The sequence below is a fragment of the Pristis pectinata genome, chromosome 9, assembly GCF_009764475.1.
Source record: "Pristis pectinata isolate sPriPec2 chromosome 9, sPriPec2.1.pri, whole genome shotgun sequence".
NCBI classification, from domain to species: Eukaryota; Metazoa; Chordata; class Chondrichthyes; order Rhinopristiformes; family Pristidae; genus Pristis; species Pristis pectinata.
Window position 1 is genome coordinate 101,430,284 of NC_067413.1, and position 18,420 is coordinate 101,448,703.

The 18,420-nt window shown below is 42.3% G+C and overlaps 1 protein-coding gene across 1 annotated transcript in view; it reads left to right on the plus strand.

Moving 5' to 3' along the window:
* The first annotated feature begins 782 nt into the window (after positions 1 to 782).
* The window catches only part of LOC127574618 (transmembrane protein 241), a 99,623-nt gene continuing 81,985 nt past the window's right edge, over positions 783 to 18,420 (plus strand). Inside the window, exons 1-7 of the mRNA XM_052023767.1 lie at positions 783 to 908; positions 5,009 to 5,055; positions 5,154 to 5,234; positions 5,737 to 5,818; positions 14,845 to 14,922; positions 16,679 to 16,701; positions 17,727 to 17,778. Of these exons, the coding sequence (XP_051879727.1) occupies positions 843 to 908; positions 5,009 to 5,055; positions 5,154 to 5,234; positions 5,737 to 5,818; positions 14,845 to 14,922; positions 16,679 to 16,701; positions 17,727 to 17,778 (429 nt within the window). The 5' untranslated portion in view covers positions 783 to 842. The remainder of the gene's footprint in view (positions 909 to 5,008; positions 5,056 to 5,153; positions 5,235 to 5,736; positions 5,819 to 14,844; positions 14,923 to 16,678; positions 16,702 to 17,726; positions 17,779 to 18,420) is intronic.

Sequence of the window (18,420 nt, forward strand, 5' to 3'; positions counted from 1 at the left end):
CTGTCTTTACCTCTCACTGTCTTGGTGAAGCAGCCAGCATAATCCAAGACCCCACCCACCCGGGTCATTCTCTCTTCTCTCGTCTTCCATCAGGTAGAAGATACAGGAGCCTAAGGGCACGTACCACCAGACTCAAGGACAGCTTCTACCCCACTGTGATAAGACTATTGAACGGTTCCCTTATACAATGAGATGGACTCTGACCTCACAATCTACCTTGTTGTGACCCTGCACCTTATTGCACTGCACTTTCTCTGTAGCTGTGACACTTTACTCTGTACTGTTATTGTTTTTACCTGTACTACATCAATGCACTCTGTACTGACTCAATGTAACTGCACTGTGTAATGAATTGACCTGTACGATCGGTTTGTAAGACAAGTTTTCCACTGTACCTCGGTACAGGTGACAATAATAAACCAATACCAACACCGAGTCATTAACCATGTGAAGGTTATTAGTGCTCTGCTCATTGACTCCTCCCACTCCCTCTGGCCTGGGTGATTGACGTCTCCGTTGACGGGGCTGCGCCTTTAAGAAGGCGGAACACAGCGGGGTTACTCCCTTGTGATTGGTTGGGTCACCGGATGACGTGGCTTCAAGATGGTGGCGGAGCGCCGGGGCGGGCGGTGAGGAGCTGGTGACCCGCCGAGTCCGGTCCCCGGGCCCCGGCCCCGGCCGTCGCTCCCCTCCCCTCCCCTCCCCTCCCCGGCCGTCGCTCCCCTCCCCTCCCCGGCCGTCGCTCCCCTCCCCTCCCCTCCTTGGCCGTCGCTCCCCTCCCCTCCCCGGCCGTCGCTCCCCTCCCCGGCCCTCCCCGGCCGTCGGGCCCCCGCGATAACCTGATGTGGATCAAACGACTGGAGCTGTTGGTCTCGCTGCTCTTCACCGCTTCCTACTTCACCAACAAGGTGAGGCGGGGTGTCCCGGGGGGGGGCAGCGCCCGGGGGGGGGGGGGTGTCCCGGGGGGGGGCAGCGCCCGGGGGGGGGGGTGTCCCGGGGGGTGGGCAGCGCCCGGTGGGGGGGGGGGTTTCCCGGGGGGTGGGCAGCGCCCGGTGGGGGGGGGGGTGTCCCGGGGGGTGGGCAGCGCCCGGGGGGGGGGGGGGGTGTCCCGGGGGGTGGGCAGCGCCCGGTGGGGGGGGGGTGTCCCGGGGGGGCAGCGCCCGGGGGGGGGGGGTGTCCCGGGGGGGCAGCGCCCGGGGGGGGGTGTCCCGGGGGGGGGCAGCGCCCGGGGGGGGGGGGGGTGTCCCGGGGGGGCAGCGCCCGGGGGGGGGGGGTGTGTCCCGGGGGGGGCAGCGCCCGGGGGGGGGGTAGCGCCCGGGGGGGTGGGGAAGGAAGGGACTGGGGGGTGCCCGCTCTGTGAGGGCGGCGGGAGGCGGCTCTTCGGACCCTCGAGCCTGTTCTGTCTGTGAAAGAAATCCTAGCTGCCGTTATCTCAGCATGGTGTGACTGTATCCTCCCTCCCTCCCTCTGCTCCTCGGATCCAGAAACCCATTCTCCTCCGGGACACAGACTTCTCCCCCCTTCACCACACTGAGTGACTTCTTACTAATTGCTAAATGGCTTGCCCCGTGCTTTGGGATTGTGGCTCCTAGCTCCACACTACTCCACCACCACAAACATCCTCCCTGTATCTAACCAGCTGATCCTCCTGTAAAAATTTCATTGAGATCATCTTTCATTCTTCTGAGTTCTGGAGAACTGAATCTAGTCTACTCAATCTTTCCTTGTAATGATGTACCTGCCACCTCATAGATCTCTATGGTGAATTTTATTGCACTCTGTCTGTAACAAGTGTATCCTCCTGTGTCCAAAATTGTGTATACTGTTTTTGGAGTAGTCTCACCAAGTCCTGATACAATTGTAGTTGGATATCTTTACTCTTGTACTCAAATCTTCTTGCAATAAAGGGCAACATACCACTTGTCTTCCTCATTGTCTGCTGCATCTGCATGTTGGCTTTCAATAACTTGTGTATGAGGACAGCCAGGTTTGTCTGAAGATCATTTCCCATTTTCTCCCCATTTGAAAACTACTCAGCTTTTCTATTTTTCTTCCATACAAGTGAATAACCTCGTGTTTTCCACATTGTTCTCATTTACCATTTATTTCTCACTCACTTTGCTTATCTTTATCCACCTCAAGCCTCTTTGCATCCTTGTTGCTACTCAAAATCCCATTTAGTTTCCTATCATCAGCAATCATGGATACATTGCCTTTTGCCTACTCGGAATAGTTGGGATCCAAGAACCAATCTCTGCAGTACTCCACTAGTTACATAATGCCAACGTGAGAAGGACTTGTATAATCCTGCTTTGTTTCCTACCTAATAATCAACTCTCAATCCAGTGTGATAACCTGAATTCCCTCTGCACCAATATCTTGAAAACCTGCTGAACATCCAGGTACAGCATATTCACTGGTTTCCTCCTCATCTTCTCTACTGGATGAATCCTTATAATTCTAATAGATTAATCAAACATGATGTCCCTTTCATAAATACATGTTGACTGCTCAATCGTGTCATTGATATCGCATCTGTTATTATATATTCTAGCACTTTCCCCAAAGTCAGGCAAACAAGTTGGCAACTTTCCCACTTCCTTTCTTAAAGAGTGGGATCACATTTGTTACCCTCCAATACACAGGAACCATTCCAGTTGCTGGAGAATCTTGGAGGAGTATTCATTGCCTCTGTAGCCACTACCTTCTAAATTCTGGAATTGTAGATCATTAGGTCCTTGGGATTTGGGTAGTGTAGTGATTAGCATAATGCTTTACAGTGCCAGTGACCTGGGTTCAAATCCGGCCACTGTCTGTAAGAAGTTTGTATGTTCTCCTCATGTCTGCATTAGTTTTCTCTGGTTTCCTCCCACATTCCAAAGACGTACAGGTTAGGAAGTTGTGGGCATGCTATGTGGTGCCAGAAGCATGGCGACACTTGCGGGCTGCCCCCAGAACACTATGCAAAAGGATGTATTTCATAGTGTGTTTCAATGTACATGTGACTAATAAAGAGATCTTATCAGGCTCATTAACCTCTCTGGTGGTATTTCACAATTAACACCAATTTACTTTTTCTCATTCACTGGTTCTCCAGTATTTCAGGAGAGTTTTGTTGTTTGTGAAGAGACATAAGAACTTGGTTAATTCCTCTACCATTTCCTTATTCCTGATTATAAATGTTCCTACCTCTGTCTATAACTTGTATACATTTACCTTGTGGGATTTTTAAAAAATATACTTGTAGAATCTCTTAGTGTGTTTTTTGTTCCATGACATCTCATGTTCTATTATTAATTTATTTGTCACCCTTTGCTGATATCTAAAACACCACCAATCTTCATGCTTATTGCTCTTTCTGACAAGTGTATAATGCCCTTGTACATAATGCATTTCCTATTGTGTTTTTGCCTGAGATGAATGTATATTTATTGCCAGCCATTGTCCAATTTTATACCTTTAATGTAGCTTCCTAATGTACCACATCCAACCTGCCCCTTGTACGTTCATAGGTCCCATGTTTAGGTTGATAAGTCTGATTTCAGATTGAACTACATCACTTTCAAGCTTAATTGACCACATTCTATCAATATTAAGATATTTTCCCACAAAATTATTAATTATCCCTTTCCTGGTGCACAATACAAAATCTAAAATAACCTGTACCCTAGTCAGTTTCTCAACATGCTGATCTAGAAGTTCATTTGCAGCGAGGCCCAGAATAACTGCAGCGTGATCTGGGGTATTCCAGCATATGTCTTAGGCAGTCCCTTGGTGGGGGATGACTTCCAATCCAGTGCTGAGTTCTGGAGTGGGACATACAAACTCCCACATTTCCCATGATATCGAGATAAAGAACACTTTCTTTGAGCTTCTGTTGTTGTGTACTTCTCACTGCACATTTAAATCTACTCTTAAAAATTGTTTTTCCAATTTCGGTTTTTGGCCTTGGCTTCTGTAAAGTTCCTTAAAACATTTTCTTATGTTAAAGGCACTGTATAAATACTGTAAATTGTGCTGCTAAAGCTGCATTTGCAGATTTACAGAAAGGACAGACTTGTGTTCATGTGGTACTTTTCAAGGTCTTCGTGCATCCTTTATCAGTTTCCTGCCAATGGACCTTTACAATTTTATCACTATTATAATCTAGCCTCCCTCCACAGCCAACTCCAATGAACAACAAAAGTGACCAGATGATTTGATTTTGTGATGTTGATTGAGTGATAAGTATTGACCACTACACTAACTTTCTTTTAATTTGAATTGGCAACATAAAATAATTTACAGTAGAAGTCTTGATAATCCAGTATCTAGTTGTCGGGAAGCTCTGTTCATTGGTCTCAAGTATAAACAGTGGGCCCAGATTGTGAACCAAGTATGTGGCTGAAGTCTAGTGTCCAAAGTGTGAGCCAGTTATGTGGCTGGGTCTGGCATTGAGAACAGTGTAATTTTTTTTAAATGAAATAAAATTGTGTTGGGATATTAGTAGGGGAAACATCCAAAAGTCCGGAAAATCTGCTACTCCAGAGATACCAGAGTTGTACAGTTTTTACTGTACATCCACACAAGAGAACAAACTGGACCTTGGTTTAACCTCTCATACATACATTTGAATCTTCAGCAGTGAGTTAATCCAACTGTAATAAATTGCAGTGTAAGCCTATGTTTTTGTATTCAATTTCTGGAGTGAGATTTGAACACATACTTGAATGAAGTATGGCTAGCATTCAGTGCTGAAGGATTGTTACCTACAATGTCTAGATAAAGTATTAAAAGCAAAGGCTATTGAATAGAATATGTGAAAGTCATATGCAGTACTGTTAAATGTAGAAGTTACAGTTCCAACATCTGCTTTTAAAAAGTAACTTCTGTGCTGAATTAGGGGAAGACAATGCCATTGTTTCAATTAACAAAACTTGCCCATTGTTACCTGAACTGCACCACTTCAAACATTTGCAATTACTCTTGCTGTAAGTCTTAAATGTCTAATCAACTCGTTCTTTTTCAGTATGTCCTTTCAATATTGAAGTTTACCTATCCAACACTTTTTCAAGGGTATGTATTTTTTCATGGATGATATTGGAATTTTTGAGTAGGTTCATGATTTTCTGTGAAATGTGATTTATTCTCTTGCCTTTTTTGTCTTTTTACAGATGGCAAACAATTGTGGGAACTTTATTGCTTCAGGTGGCCTGGAAACTAGGATGGGTGGAGATGAGAAGCTCTTTTCTATGGTAAGGGGACTATGGTAATATTATTGACTCCAACTAAACCAGATTTTGTCTTCATTGCTTAGAATTACTGATTTAAATTTAATCACAATTAAACAGAAACTTCCCACACCTGTCAAATCACTAGATCATGTGAAACCATTTTCTGGAAAATGATCCAAGATCTCCACTTTGGCAAAACTAGGGATGCTGTCAGACAGCTGGCCTGAGCAGTACTTGCTGACTTAACCAGAGGTGTCCACATGCTGAGAACCAATTGAAAACACATCTGCTGTAGATGATGAGAAAGTTGGAATGTCATAGCAGCCCACCTACTTTTGGATGGCCATATGAAGATTAATTTCAGCTGATTGAAGAGAGCATGAGAAAATTTGCCATATCTATGATATAGTAAATATATAAACAGAAACAGCATGATTGACAAAAAAGAAAATTATTGATTTTGATACATTATAACAGTAACATTTGACTTTTTGTGTTAATGATGTCATTTAAACGTCGATAGGTCTGCCAAGATTTCCTGGTTGCCTGGTGTATTGATATTTGTTGGTAGTATCTATGCTGGTTCCCGGGCATTGTCTAAACTGGTAAGGATGTTTCTTTGTTCTGGGAAGAATTGGACATGCATATTACATTGATGCAATTTACTGATGTTTAAATATATTTTGTAGCAACAAAAGAATGTTTAATTGTATATTTATAACATTGATATAACAAATAATGTAAGAACAGTTACTTTATTTGTCCACATGTTTAAAATGTACTCGTATTTAAGCAATAGTTATCAACACTGAAATAGATTGTGATCTTATGACCAGATTTCACTGTTAGGGGAAGCGACCATGAATGTCAGTAATATTTAATCAGCATCAAGTTTCCTGAATATATTGAAATATTATATTTCAGTGATATGATAGGGACATTTAAAAGGCTCTTAGATAGGCACCTGGAAGTAAGAAAAACGGACGGTTATGTGCTGTGCAGGAGGGACTGGTTAGATTGATCGTGGAGTAGATGTTTACATAGTTTGGCACAACATCATGGGCTGAAGGGCCTGTACTGTGCTGTACTGTTCTATATCCCAGACAGGGCTTGCCTTTCTCCCATGAGCCTGAAGAGAGATTTGGATTGAACCTACGTGGATCTCTCAAATTCTGCTTGTTGTTTGGCTGTGGTCTAACAAAAAGCTTTGTTCATGCCATAAATTGGTACTAAAATTTTACTCTTGAAGTATGCTAAACAATTCTCTCTGGCTCTGCAAAGATTTGATATTTTATGCTGCTGCCATTCTGTCTTTGAACATATTTCCATACCTGTGGATTGTAAAGGAACAGGATCTTTTGGACTTCAACTAAATGCAATTGTGGGGGCGGGGCAGAGATGTTGAGTGAGAGGAGAAGGCTGTTTGAAATCCCAAGGCTATTGATGAACTTGGATAAGGCACGAGGAAGGTGGCAGAGAAAAGCACAACCTTAGTAAGAACACAGTACCTTGGGGAGTTTCTCCCAGTGGATCAGAGAGAAGTGGTAGATTTAGCTGATGTACACTTTTGACCTTAATGATAATATTGAACTTGAGCTTCCCACAGTTGTTGGACATGAGGTTGGAGACATGGGATAGGGTTTTAAGAAGACATCACAGATTACCTTTGTATACCAAAATAATCCAGAGATATTGAACAGTTGTAGCAAGTGAGATCAAAATACAATAGCACTCTGTAACTTGCAATGAACAGCCATAGAACACTACACAGAAAACAGGCCATTTGGCCCTTCTAATCTGTGCTGAAACTTTATTCAGCTAGTTCCATTGACCTGCACCCAGTCCTTAACCCTCCAGACCTCTCCCATCCATGTATCTATCCAATTTATTCTTAAAACTTGAGAGTGAGCCCGCATTTACCATATCAGATAGCAGCTCGTTCCACACTCCCACCACTCTGAGTGAAGAAGTTCCCCCTAATGTTCCCTCTAAACCTTTCCCCTTTCACCCTAAAGCCATGTCCTTGTACTTATCTCTCCTAATCTAGGTGGAAAGAGCCTACTCACATTTACTGTCTCTACCCCTCATAATTTTGTAAACCTCTATCAGATCTCCCCTCATTCTTCTATACTACAATGAATAAAGTCCTAACCTGTTCAATCTTTCCCTGTAACTCAACTCCTGAAGATCTGGCAACATTCTAGTAAATCTTCTCTGAACTCTTCCAATCTTACTGATATCCTTCCTATAGTTAGGTGACCAGCACTGCACATAATACTCCAAATTTGGCCTCACCAATGTCTATTACAACCTCACCATAACATCCCAACTCCTATACTCAATATTTTGATTTATGAATGCCAGGATGCCAAAAGCTTTTTTTACAACCCTGTCTACCTGTGACGCCACTTTCAGGGAATTATGTATCTGAACTCCCAGATCCCTTTGTTCCTCTGCACTCCTCAGTGCCCTACTGTTTACTGTGTATGTCCTACCTTGATTTGTCCTTCCAAAATGCAACACCTCACACTTGTCTGCATTAAATTCCATCTGTCATTTTCTGGCCCATTTTTCCAGTTGGTCCGGGTCCCTCTGCAAGCTTTGAAAGCCTTCCTCACTGTCCACAATGCTTCCAATCTTAGTGTTATCAGCAAACTTGCTGATCCAATTTACCACACTCTGATCTAGATCATTGATATAGACAACAAACAACAATGGACCCAGCACAGATCCCTGAGGCACACGTCTAGTCACAGGCCTCCAGTCTGAGAAATAATCATCCACAACCACTGCGTCTTCTCCCACACAGCCAATTTCGAATCCAATTTACAACCTTTCCATGGATACCTAGTGTCTGAACCTTCTGAACTAATCTCTCATGTGGGACGTTGTCAAAGGCCTTAAAGTCCATGTAGGCAACATCCACAGCCTTTCCTTCATCTACTTTCTTGGTAACCTCCTCAAAACTCCACAAGATTTGTTAAACACGATCTACCACGCACAAAGCCATGCTGACTATCCTTAATCAGCCCTTGGTTGTCCAAATACTTGTATATCCAATCTCTCAGAACACCTTCCAATAATTTACCTACTACTGATGTCAGGCTCACCGGCCTGTAATTACCTGGTTTACTTTGAGCCTTTTTTAAACAGAACAACATGAGCTACCCTCCAGTCGTCCGGCACCACACCCATGGCTAAGGACATTTTAAATATATCTGCCAGGGCCCCTGCAATTTCTACAGTAGTCTCCCTCAATGTCCGAGGAAATATCATGCCAGGCCCGGGGGATTTATCTACCTTTATTTGCTGTAAGGCAGCAAGCACCTCCTCCTCTTTAATCTCTATATGTTCCATGACACTCCTGCTTGTTTCCCTTCCTTCCATATCCACTATGAAACTATGCCAGTTTCCTGAGTAAATACTGATGCAAAAAAAACTGTTTAAGATCTCCCCCATCTCCTGAGGCTCCACACATAGCCCACCACTCTGATCTTCCAAGGGACCAATTTTGTCCCTTACTATCCTTTTAATATACTTGTAGAAACCCTTTGGGTTTACCTTCACATTATCTGCCAGAGCAGCTTCAGGTCATCTTTTTGCCTTCCTGATTTCCTTCCTTGGTATTTTCTTTCTTTTTCTATACTCTTCAAGTACCTCATTTGTTCCTAGTTGCCTATACCTGCTATACACCTCTTTTTCTTAACCAGATTGCCAACATCCCTTGAAAACCAAGGTTCCCCATGCTTGTTAAATTTGCCTTTAATCCTAGCAGGAACACGCAAACTCTGCACTCTCAAAATTTTGTCTTTGAATGCTTTTACTGAACCCATCCTTGCAAGAAAACAACGTATCCCAATCCACTCTTCTTAGATTCTTTCTCATTTCTACAATATTGTCTTTTTTTCCAATTTAGAACCTCTACTCAAGGACCAGACTTATCCATAATTAACTTGAAGCTAATGACATTATGGTCACTGGACCCAAAATGTTCACCTACACATACTTCTGTAACTTGACCTGTCTGGTTCCCTAATAGGAGATCAAGTATTGCATTCTCTCTTGTTGGTACCTCTATATATTGATTTTAGAAAACTTTCCTGAACACATTTGACAAACTCCAAGCCATCCAGCCCTTTCAGTGTGGGAGTCCCAGTCAATATGTGGAAAGTTAAAATCCCCTACTATTACAACTTTGTTTCTTACATTGGTCTGCTATCCCTCTATAGATTTGCTCCTCCAATTCTCTCTGACTATTGGGCGGTCTATAATACAACCCTATTAGTGTGGTCATACCTTTCCTGTTCCTCAGCTCTACCCATATGGCCTCTGCAGATGAGCCCTCCAGGCTGTCCTGTCTATGCACAGCTGTGATATTTTCCCTGTTTGTAATGCCATCCCTCCCCCTCTATCACATCTGAAACAACAGAACCTGGAACATTAAGCTGCCAGTCCTGCTCCTCCTGTAACCAAGTCTCTCTAGTAGCAATAATGTCATAATCCCAAGTGTCAATCCACCTCCTAAACTCATCTGCCTTACCTACAATACTCCTTCAATTGAAATAAATGCACCTGAGAACAGGAAAAGTATGACCACACTAATAGGGTTGTATTATAGACCGCCCAATAGTCAGAGAATTGGAGGAGCAAATCTGTGGAGGGATAGCAGACCAATGTAAGAAACAAAGTTGTAATAGTAGGGGATTTTTAACTTTCCACATATTGACTGGGACTCCCACACTGAAAGGGCTGGATGGCTTGGAGTTTGTCAAGTGTGTTCAGGAAAGTTTTCTAAAATCAATATATAGAGGTACCAACAAGAGAGAATGCAATACTTGATCTCCTATTAGGGAACAGCCTTTGATTTCTGTCTCTACCTGCAGTCCTCACATGACCTATAACCTCCTCCACCTCACTATCTGCTCTAACACTCTGGTTCCCCTCCCCCTGCAAATCTAGTTTACCCCCCCCCCCCCCCCCCCCCCCCCCCCCCCCCCCCCCCCCCCCCCAGAGCAGCACTAGCAAATCTACCTACAAGTATGTTAGTCCCCCTCCAGTTCAGATGCAAACTGTCCTGTCGGAACAGCTCCCACCTTCCCTGGAACAAAGCCCAATTGTCCAGAAACATGAAACAGCTGCTCACAATAAATATTCACTTCATAAGTCAGAATTAAAGGAGTGGAGAAATGGGGCCATGTTAGGAGAATGGGTGAAAGAATGACAAGTGGGGAATCAAGGGTGATTCTGCAGGTTGGAAGCAACAGAAATGTTCTAGTGAAAGAATGCCCAGAGACTAGATGGTTAGGATTTTGTAAACTGCAATGGTAAGTGGCTTGGGTGAGAGTTTTGCCAATGATTTGGAAAAAAGACCAGCTGGATCAAGATTAAAGTGAGTGGTTATGAACAGTTCACAGGAACTGAACCCTGCTGTAACCTGGGGATGACCTGTATAATGGCCCTATTAATTTCCCCTTTAATATTTGTGCTTAACTCAACTATCAAAAATGAAGATGCTTCAAGTATAATCTTGCTTAAGTGGGTCACTTCATGTGTGGATCATGAATGAACAGGAATATGAGCCTACCTGAATCACTTAGTTACAAATTTAAAGATAGCTATTCACCTCAAGTGCAAGATTATTATGGATGAAAAATGCTACTCAACCATCCTTAATTCATCAATGCAGCATATCCCTAAAGTCTCCCCATTGCTCCCTGCAATTAATTCTTACACAATTTCAGAATCTTGCTACCACTGCATAGATTGATTACTCTTGATATGAAGGAGCATCCCTTGATGCTGAAGCTGAATTTACATTTTACTAGTTGGAGTGTGTTACCTCGTCGTCCTCTCCCAGTGTATTTCAAAATCATGTTCTGGATTTACATTTATACCTGACATTTGTATTTCTTGATTTAAAAACAGCTCTCAAGTAACTCCTCCAAGGCTGGAAATTTCCAAGGTTCCTCAGACTTCCTGACTGCTTGCAGCATTTTACCTCACTTGTATCTTTGTGTCTGGAGTTGGTGCAGAAAAGGTTGAAAGCCAAGGATAACAAGCAGAGGGAACACTGAATGTTGAAGGATTTCAAAGGTTGGCTAAAGAGGGAAAAGGAAGCACACAGTAGGTATACAGAACTAAGGACAGGATAGACCTGCAAAGAATATAAAAAATGTGGGGAAATACTTAAAAAGGAAATTAGGAAGGCAAAGGTGTCATATTACTGGCAGACAGGATTCAGGTGAGTCAAAGGAGTTGTTGACAGTGTGTTGGTGAAACGGGCAGATGGAAATAACCAAAGACAGAAGGTCCTGTAAGGGACAACATGGCAATAGGAGATCGAAGGTGATGACATGGCAACATGGCAATAGGAGATCGAAGGTGATGACATGGCAACATGGCAATAGGAGATCGAAGGTGATGACAGGACTATTTTTGTGATTGGAAGCCTGTTACTAGTGGTGTTCCACAGGACCTTAGCTGTTTGTAATGTATGTGGATTAGGTGGTGTGATCAGTAAATTTGCAGATGATGTGAAGATTGGTGGAGGAATTGACAATGTGCAGGGTAGTTGGGCTACAGGATGATAGTGATGTGTTGATGAAATGGCAGGTGGCGTTTAATCCTGATAATTGTGAGGTGATGCATTTTGGGAGTACTAATGAGGCTAGGAATGGTAAGGCCCTAGGTAGTAGTGAGAAATGGATCTTGGTGTGCATATCTAAAGATCAATTGAAGGCAGGAGCACAGGTAGACAATGTGGTTAAGAATGGGATGCAGACCTTCATTAATCAGGGCATTGAATATCAGAGCAGAGAGGTTATGCTCTAATTTAATAAAACATCAGTCAAACCTTGGAGCATTGTGTGCAGTTCTGGTTACCACTCTACAGAAGGATGTGATAGTGTGAGAGAGAATGCAGGGGTGATTCACCAGGATATTACCTGGGATGAAATGCTTTAGTTCTGAGGAAAGACTGGAGAGGCTGGGTCTGTTTTCCCTGGAGGAGAGGAGGTTAAGAGGGGATATGGTTGACGTATATAAAATAATGAGGGGTATAGCTGGGGTAGACTGCAGGAATCTTATCCCCTTATCAGAGATGACTAAAACCAGAGGACATGGATTTGGGTAAAGGGGTAAGAGATTTAAAGGGCATCTGAGGGAGACTGGAATTGCACTGCTGCAGGAAGTGGTGGAAGCAGAGTCCCTAACAACATTTAAGAGGTGTCTAGACAAGCTCTTGAATTGCCTGGGCATTGAAGGCTGTGGACCATGTGATGGAAGATGGGATTGATACTGATTGGTACCCACTGGTTGGCATAGACATTGTGGGCTGAATGGCCTGTTTCTATGCTGTATGACTGAGCTGTACAGATTTCCACTAACTTGCATTCTACATTTTCATTTATGTAGTTCAACATTTTTGATCGATTGCATTTCCAAACATACCTCAAGGTCTTTTAACATTGCATCACCATACTCCAAGATCTGGGACTCAACACCTCCCTCTGCAACTGGATCCTTGACTTTCTGACCAACAAGACCGCAATCAGTGAGGATAGGCAGCAATACCTCCAGCACGATTATTCTCGACACTGGTGCCCCACAAGGCTGTCCTCAGCCCTCTACTCCCTATACACTCATGACTGCGTAGCCAGATTCTGCTCTAACTCCATCTGCAAGTTTGCAGATGATACCACTGTAGTTGGCCATATATCAAATAATGATGAGTCGGAGTACAGGAAGGAGATAAGAGAGCTTAGTGACATGGCGTCATGACAACCTTTCCCTCAATGTCATCAAAACAAAAGGGCTGGTTATTTCCTTCAGGAAAGTGGGTGGTGTACATGCACCTGTCTATATCGATGGTGCTGAGGTCGAGAGCTTCAAGTTCCTAGGAGTGAACATCACCAATAGCCTGTCCTGGTCCAACCATGCAGACACCACGGCCAAGAAAGCTCACCAGAGCCTTTACTTCCTCAGGAGGCTGAAGAAATTTGGCATGTCCCCTTTGACACCAACTTCTATCAATGCACCATAGAAAGCATCCTATCTGGATATATCACAGCTTGGTATGGCAACTGCTCTGCCCAGGACCACATGAAACTGCAGAGAGCACAGCCCAGCACGTCATGGAAACCAGCCTCCCCTCCATGGACTCTGTCTATACTTCTCACTGTCTTGGTGAAGCAGTCAAAGACCCCACCCACCCAGCTCATTCTGTCTTCTCTCCTCTCCCATCAGGTAGAAGATACAGGATCCTGAGGGCATGTACCAACAGGCTCAAGGACAGCTTAAATCCCACAAGTGATAAGACTGTTGACCAGTTCCCTTGCATGATGGGATGGACTCTTGACCTCAATCTACCTTATGACCTTATACCTTATTGTCTACCTGTAATGCACTTACCTGTAGCTGTGACACTTTACTCTGTATTCTGTTATTGTTTTTACTCTGTACTACCTCAATGCACTGTAATGAATTGATCTGTATGAATGGTATGCAAGACAAGTTTTTCACTGTACCTTAGTACAAGTGACAATAATAAACTAATACCAATACATGCTGAGTTTTGCCAAAACATTCACATTGATGTCATCTGTTTTTAAATTCTTGGATATGGTGCTTTCCATTATCATTCCATAGCTCTGGCATATTTTCCGTAAAATGTTGTGTGCTAGGCTAAATTTCTCTTATTGCATCTGTATTTTATTTGTTTTCCCTCTTTACAGCAGTTTTGCACCTGGCTTTGCTCTCCCTCTTGTTGACTGCCAGTACAATTGACGGATCTCTGCTTGCTTTAGCTAGTGTTTATTTATCATTTAACTTTTAAGATGGAAGAAAAGTGACGGCACCATAAAAGTACAGCAGCTACCCACAGGGCTGAGGAATTCGGAGACCGAATCCGGATGCTGTCCTCCACAAATTCCGATTTCAGTCCTTCAATTCTTGGAAATACCAGTAGGTGGAGTTCCAAGCACTTGTGGCTAAATTCAAGGGGCCAGTCTCCAACTGATACTACAAATAAAAATAGCTTGAATGTAACTATGATAGCTTGTATGTATACCTGTCCAAATAAATTCAAAGCCCTTTTTTCACAACCTAGGTTTCAAACTGGGTGGGGATAAAGGAATGTTGGCCTAGATAATTGTATAATAAACATTGGATGAAAATTATCAGTGGAGAATTATTTGGGGGTGTGTTGGTTGCGTGTAGCAAAACACCTCTCTGAAATGAGGTACAGCAAAAAATGACTGACGCTGCTGTTCCACACTTTTCATTATTTAAAATACAAATGTAATATTTTGTTAAATGGCCTTGCACTTTATTGTCTGCCTGCACTGCACTTTCTTGGTAACTAGCATTATATTCTGCACTCTGTCATTGTTTTTCCCTTTGTACTACCTCAGTGTATTTGTGTTTTGAAATGATCTGTATGGATGGCATGCAAAACAAAGTTTTTCCACAGTATCTTGGTGCATGTGAGAAGAATAAACCAATTACCAAAGAGGCAACTTCCTATTTGGTTACAAATTATTTTCTCAACAGCTTTTTGAGATTTGAGCCTTGCTGGTAGAATTCTGGCAGGTTTCAAGTGATGGCCTTGATCTTTTCACTTTGTTTTTTCCAGCCTATTCCATTCTTCTTCATGCTTCAGAATGCATCAGAGGTTATTGCTAACATCGTCCTGAAAATTGCCAAAAAAGAGGTACTAATTAACAATAGTAGCATTTTCATTTTTATAATTGGAGGATATTGAGAACTTTTAATTTATAAACATTCAAAAGGACAGGAAAGACCAGAAAGTCTACAAAATTCACCATGTAATCATGATGGATGAAAACTCAGTACTTTTTCCACCCATCATTTTTCCTTAATATATTAGATTTTGTACTGTCCCACTTTTGATTCCTGAATGAGAGCTCTTTTGTATTTTAAGAGAATGCTGATTCTAAGCTTCACAGCAAGTGATTACCAGATGGACATAACAAATGATACAAGAATATTTGAAAAGTCTTCTTGGAAAAGTGCAACTTCCCCACTAACACTCAATTGCTCAAAATAATGGAGGAATGTTCAAAAAGGCATTGAAAACCTCAAATCCATTTGTCTGGTGCATACGCAAGCTCTGTGTGTGAAAGAAGCACATAATCTCCCAAACTGTCCAGACCCACTTGCTCCATCAATCATCTCATACCCATCTTTGGTAGAGTCTGATCCCATCTTGGAAACCTCAGAACTTCAATGGAAACTAGTCATCCTCGATCCTGAGAGATTGTGAGAAGGTGTTACCTTCCCTACATGTAAAGATGTGGCACAGATAAGGTGGACTGTAACAGTCTTTTCCCCAGGGTAGGGGAGCCCAAAACCAGGGGGCATAGATCTATGGTAAGAGGAGAAATATTTAAAAGTGACCAGAGGGACAACTTTTTCATGCAGAAGGTAGTTGGTATATGGAATGAGTTACCAGAGAAAGTAGTTGAGGCAGGTACAATAGTATTTAGGTATATGGAGGGGTGGGGCTTAGAGGGATATGGGCTGAATGCAGGAAATTGGGACTAGCGGTGGGGGGCACCAGGGTCAGTATGGACTGGTTGGGCCAAAGGGCCTGTATCCATGCTTTATTTCTCTATGAATCTGTGTATTGCATTGAGCAAAAAACAACTTTGTTGTGTGGAGTTGCTTCAATGTGACTCTAAGTCTAAAGTGTGGAGTGATATTGCTCTCCACTGACTCTTCGTGCTCTGATGAATGTAAGGTGTCCTGGTCCTGAGGGATTGTGACAAAGTGGATGTAAAGTGGATCTTTCCCTTTAAGGGAGAAATCTAAATCTTGGATCACTGCTTAAAAATAAGGGATCACCTGTTTAAGATGAGATGAAATTTACTTCTTTCAGAGAGTCTTGAGTCTTTGGAACTTTGTTCTTCAAAGGGCAGTTGAAGCAGAGTCTTTGAATATTTTTATTACGTAGTTGGATAGATGCTTGACACGCAAGGGGGTGAAAGGTTACTCTAGATTGACGGGAATATAGAGCTGAGAATATAGTCAGGTAAAACCAATTTATTGAATGGCAGCACATGTGAGGCCAAGTGGTCTAATCCTGCTCCTTATTCGTATGGTCATTAATGTCTTAACTGTATGTAAGGAAGTTGAAAGAACTGTTCCACAGAAAATGCTGTTGGAATATGGAAAGCATTAAATGAAGTAGCTCTGTAAACTGAGTGATTTGACAGTCAGGAATGATTTAGATGAATTCTTGAAAGAAAGCATTAAGGAATATTTAGAAATAGCAATGAAATAGGTTTAGATCAAATAGTACCGTAGAAACAGCATCACCATAGGCACAGAAAGTTAAGCTTTCCTCCTGAGTTTGAAATCCTGTGTTTTACATTTCTACATATATAGAGTTTTAAGTGTTATTACATTTGTTGCAGTTACAAACTGTCTCTTCTTTCACACAGAAGCTGTCTTGCACTAAAATCAGCAGGTACTTTTATTTCTGTACCATTGCTTATATTTTGCCATTCAAGTAATTTGTCAGATGCTAAAGATCAGGATTGTCAGTGCATGAGTTTTTGTTGAGCATTGAGCTGTTTTGGAGAGTAGTGAGGGTAAAAACTGAGCAAACCTAGGAAAAGGGGAGAATTAACTGGGTGAACTCCATGTGCAAGCTCAAATCCTAAAATTCTGTCATCACCAAAGAGATTTTAGAAATATAAATATTTGGGCTGATTTCTTGAGCTTCTTGTTTATATATTCATTTGGTATAAATACTCAGTTTCTTGGCACATTTTCAGTGTGGTGTTATTTAATTTGATCAGGGCTTTTCTTGAAGCTCAGTGAGTAAATCCACTGCCTGATGTGTTACTGAGTTACATGACCAGGGATATGCTGGTTCAGTTTGTGTGTTCTCAGCTTACTCAGGTTAAAGAGATGGAGGTTATAATTCACCTCTGGTGCAAAGTGTAAGGATACCCCCTTCTAAATGTAGCAAGCTCTGAAAACTTTGTGCACAGGGTGAATAGAGTATATGATCACAGGCAACAATCATGATCATGCATTAAGCTATCAAAGCAAGTTACCTGGAAGTCTGCTGTTATTTGGGCAACTGCACCACTCCGAGTTGCTGTCAGCAGGAACATGGGCTAAAGCAATTTATTTAAAAAAGTGGATCCAGAAAAATTCCTTCATGCAAACTGTTTTTGGAACTGGAATTACTATCACATAAATTGATAGATGAATAATAATGGTCTTGTGGTTTGGGTTAAGGGCAGAAAATTATTATTGTAAAGACTTCTGTAGCAAACTGTGACAGAGCAAGTTTCATGTTGAGGTATCTGCTTCCTGTATTGAGAAACAGTCTAACAGAGCTACAAGTATCCTTAATTATACCATATTTTAAAAAAAAGTACAGTATTTTACCCTGAGAAACTTAAGTTGCTTGTTTCTTTTGATTAGATGTAACTACAATTGAAATTTGCTCATTTGTTCTCTCACATCTGTTCCTTTTAGCATGCTGGTGATTTTCACAGCTTCTACTATTCTGCTGTTGAATATCTTTAAGGTAAATGAGCATCTCTGTCCTATGCATTATTTCCCCCAGTCGGTATATATTAATATGTTAAACTGTGCAGATGTGTTCCCATAATGTAATGCATCATGTATTGTATGCATTTTTGTTGTGTTTTGGCTTGTGCTGTAATGCTGTAACTTTGAAAGAAAATGGTAGTGTCTATTAGCCTTTCATACAAATGAATTGTAGTATGAGAGGGAGGTCTTTCTGCAGATATGTTGGTGTGTGGTGGTATCACAGCTGGAATATTGCATGTACAGATGGGGTCTCCTTGCCCAAGGATGGATACGTACTAATGGGAATACAACAAAGATTTGTAGGATTGATTTATTCTTTGAGGGTCACAGGAATAAGTGATAATCGAGTTAAATGTTTTAAGGGGCTCGACGGGAAAGGTACCTTTTTTTCTTGGTTGGGTGTTGGAGGAGTGGTTGGGGGTGGAAGGAGTGGGTTTTGGGATAGGGGTCAGTCACAAAATGTGGACTGGGAAGAACAGAAAATTCTTCACTCAGTTTGCTGTGAATCTTTAGCATTCTGAGTCCCCCAGGAGATGTAAACGTTCTGAACATTCAAGACAAGGATGGATAGAGTAAAGGAATTAGACTTGGGGATAATGCAGGAAGGTGGAGGTGA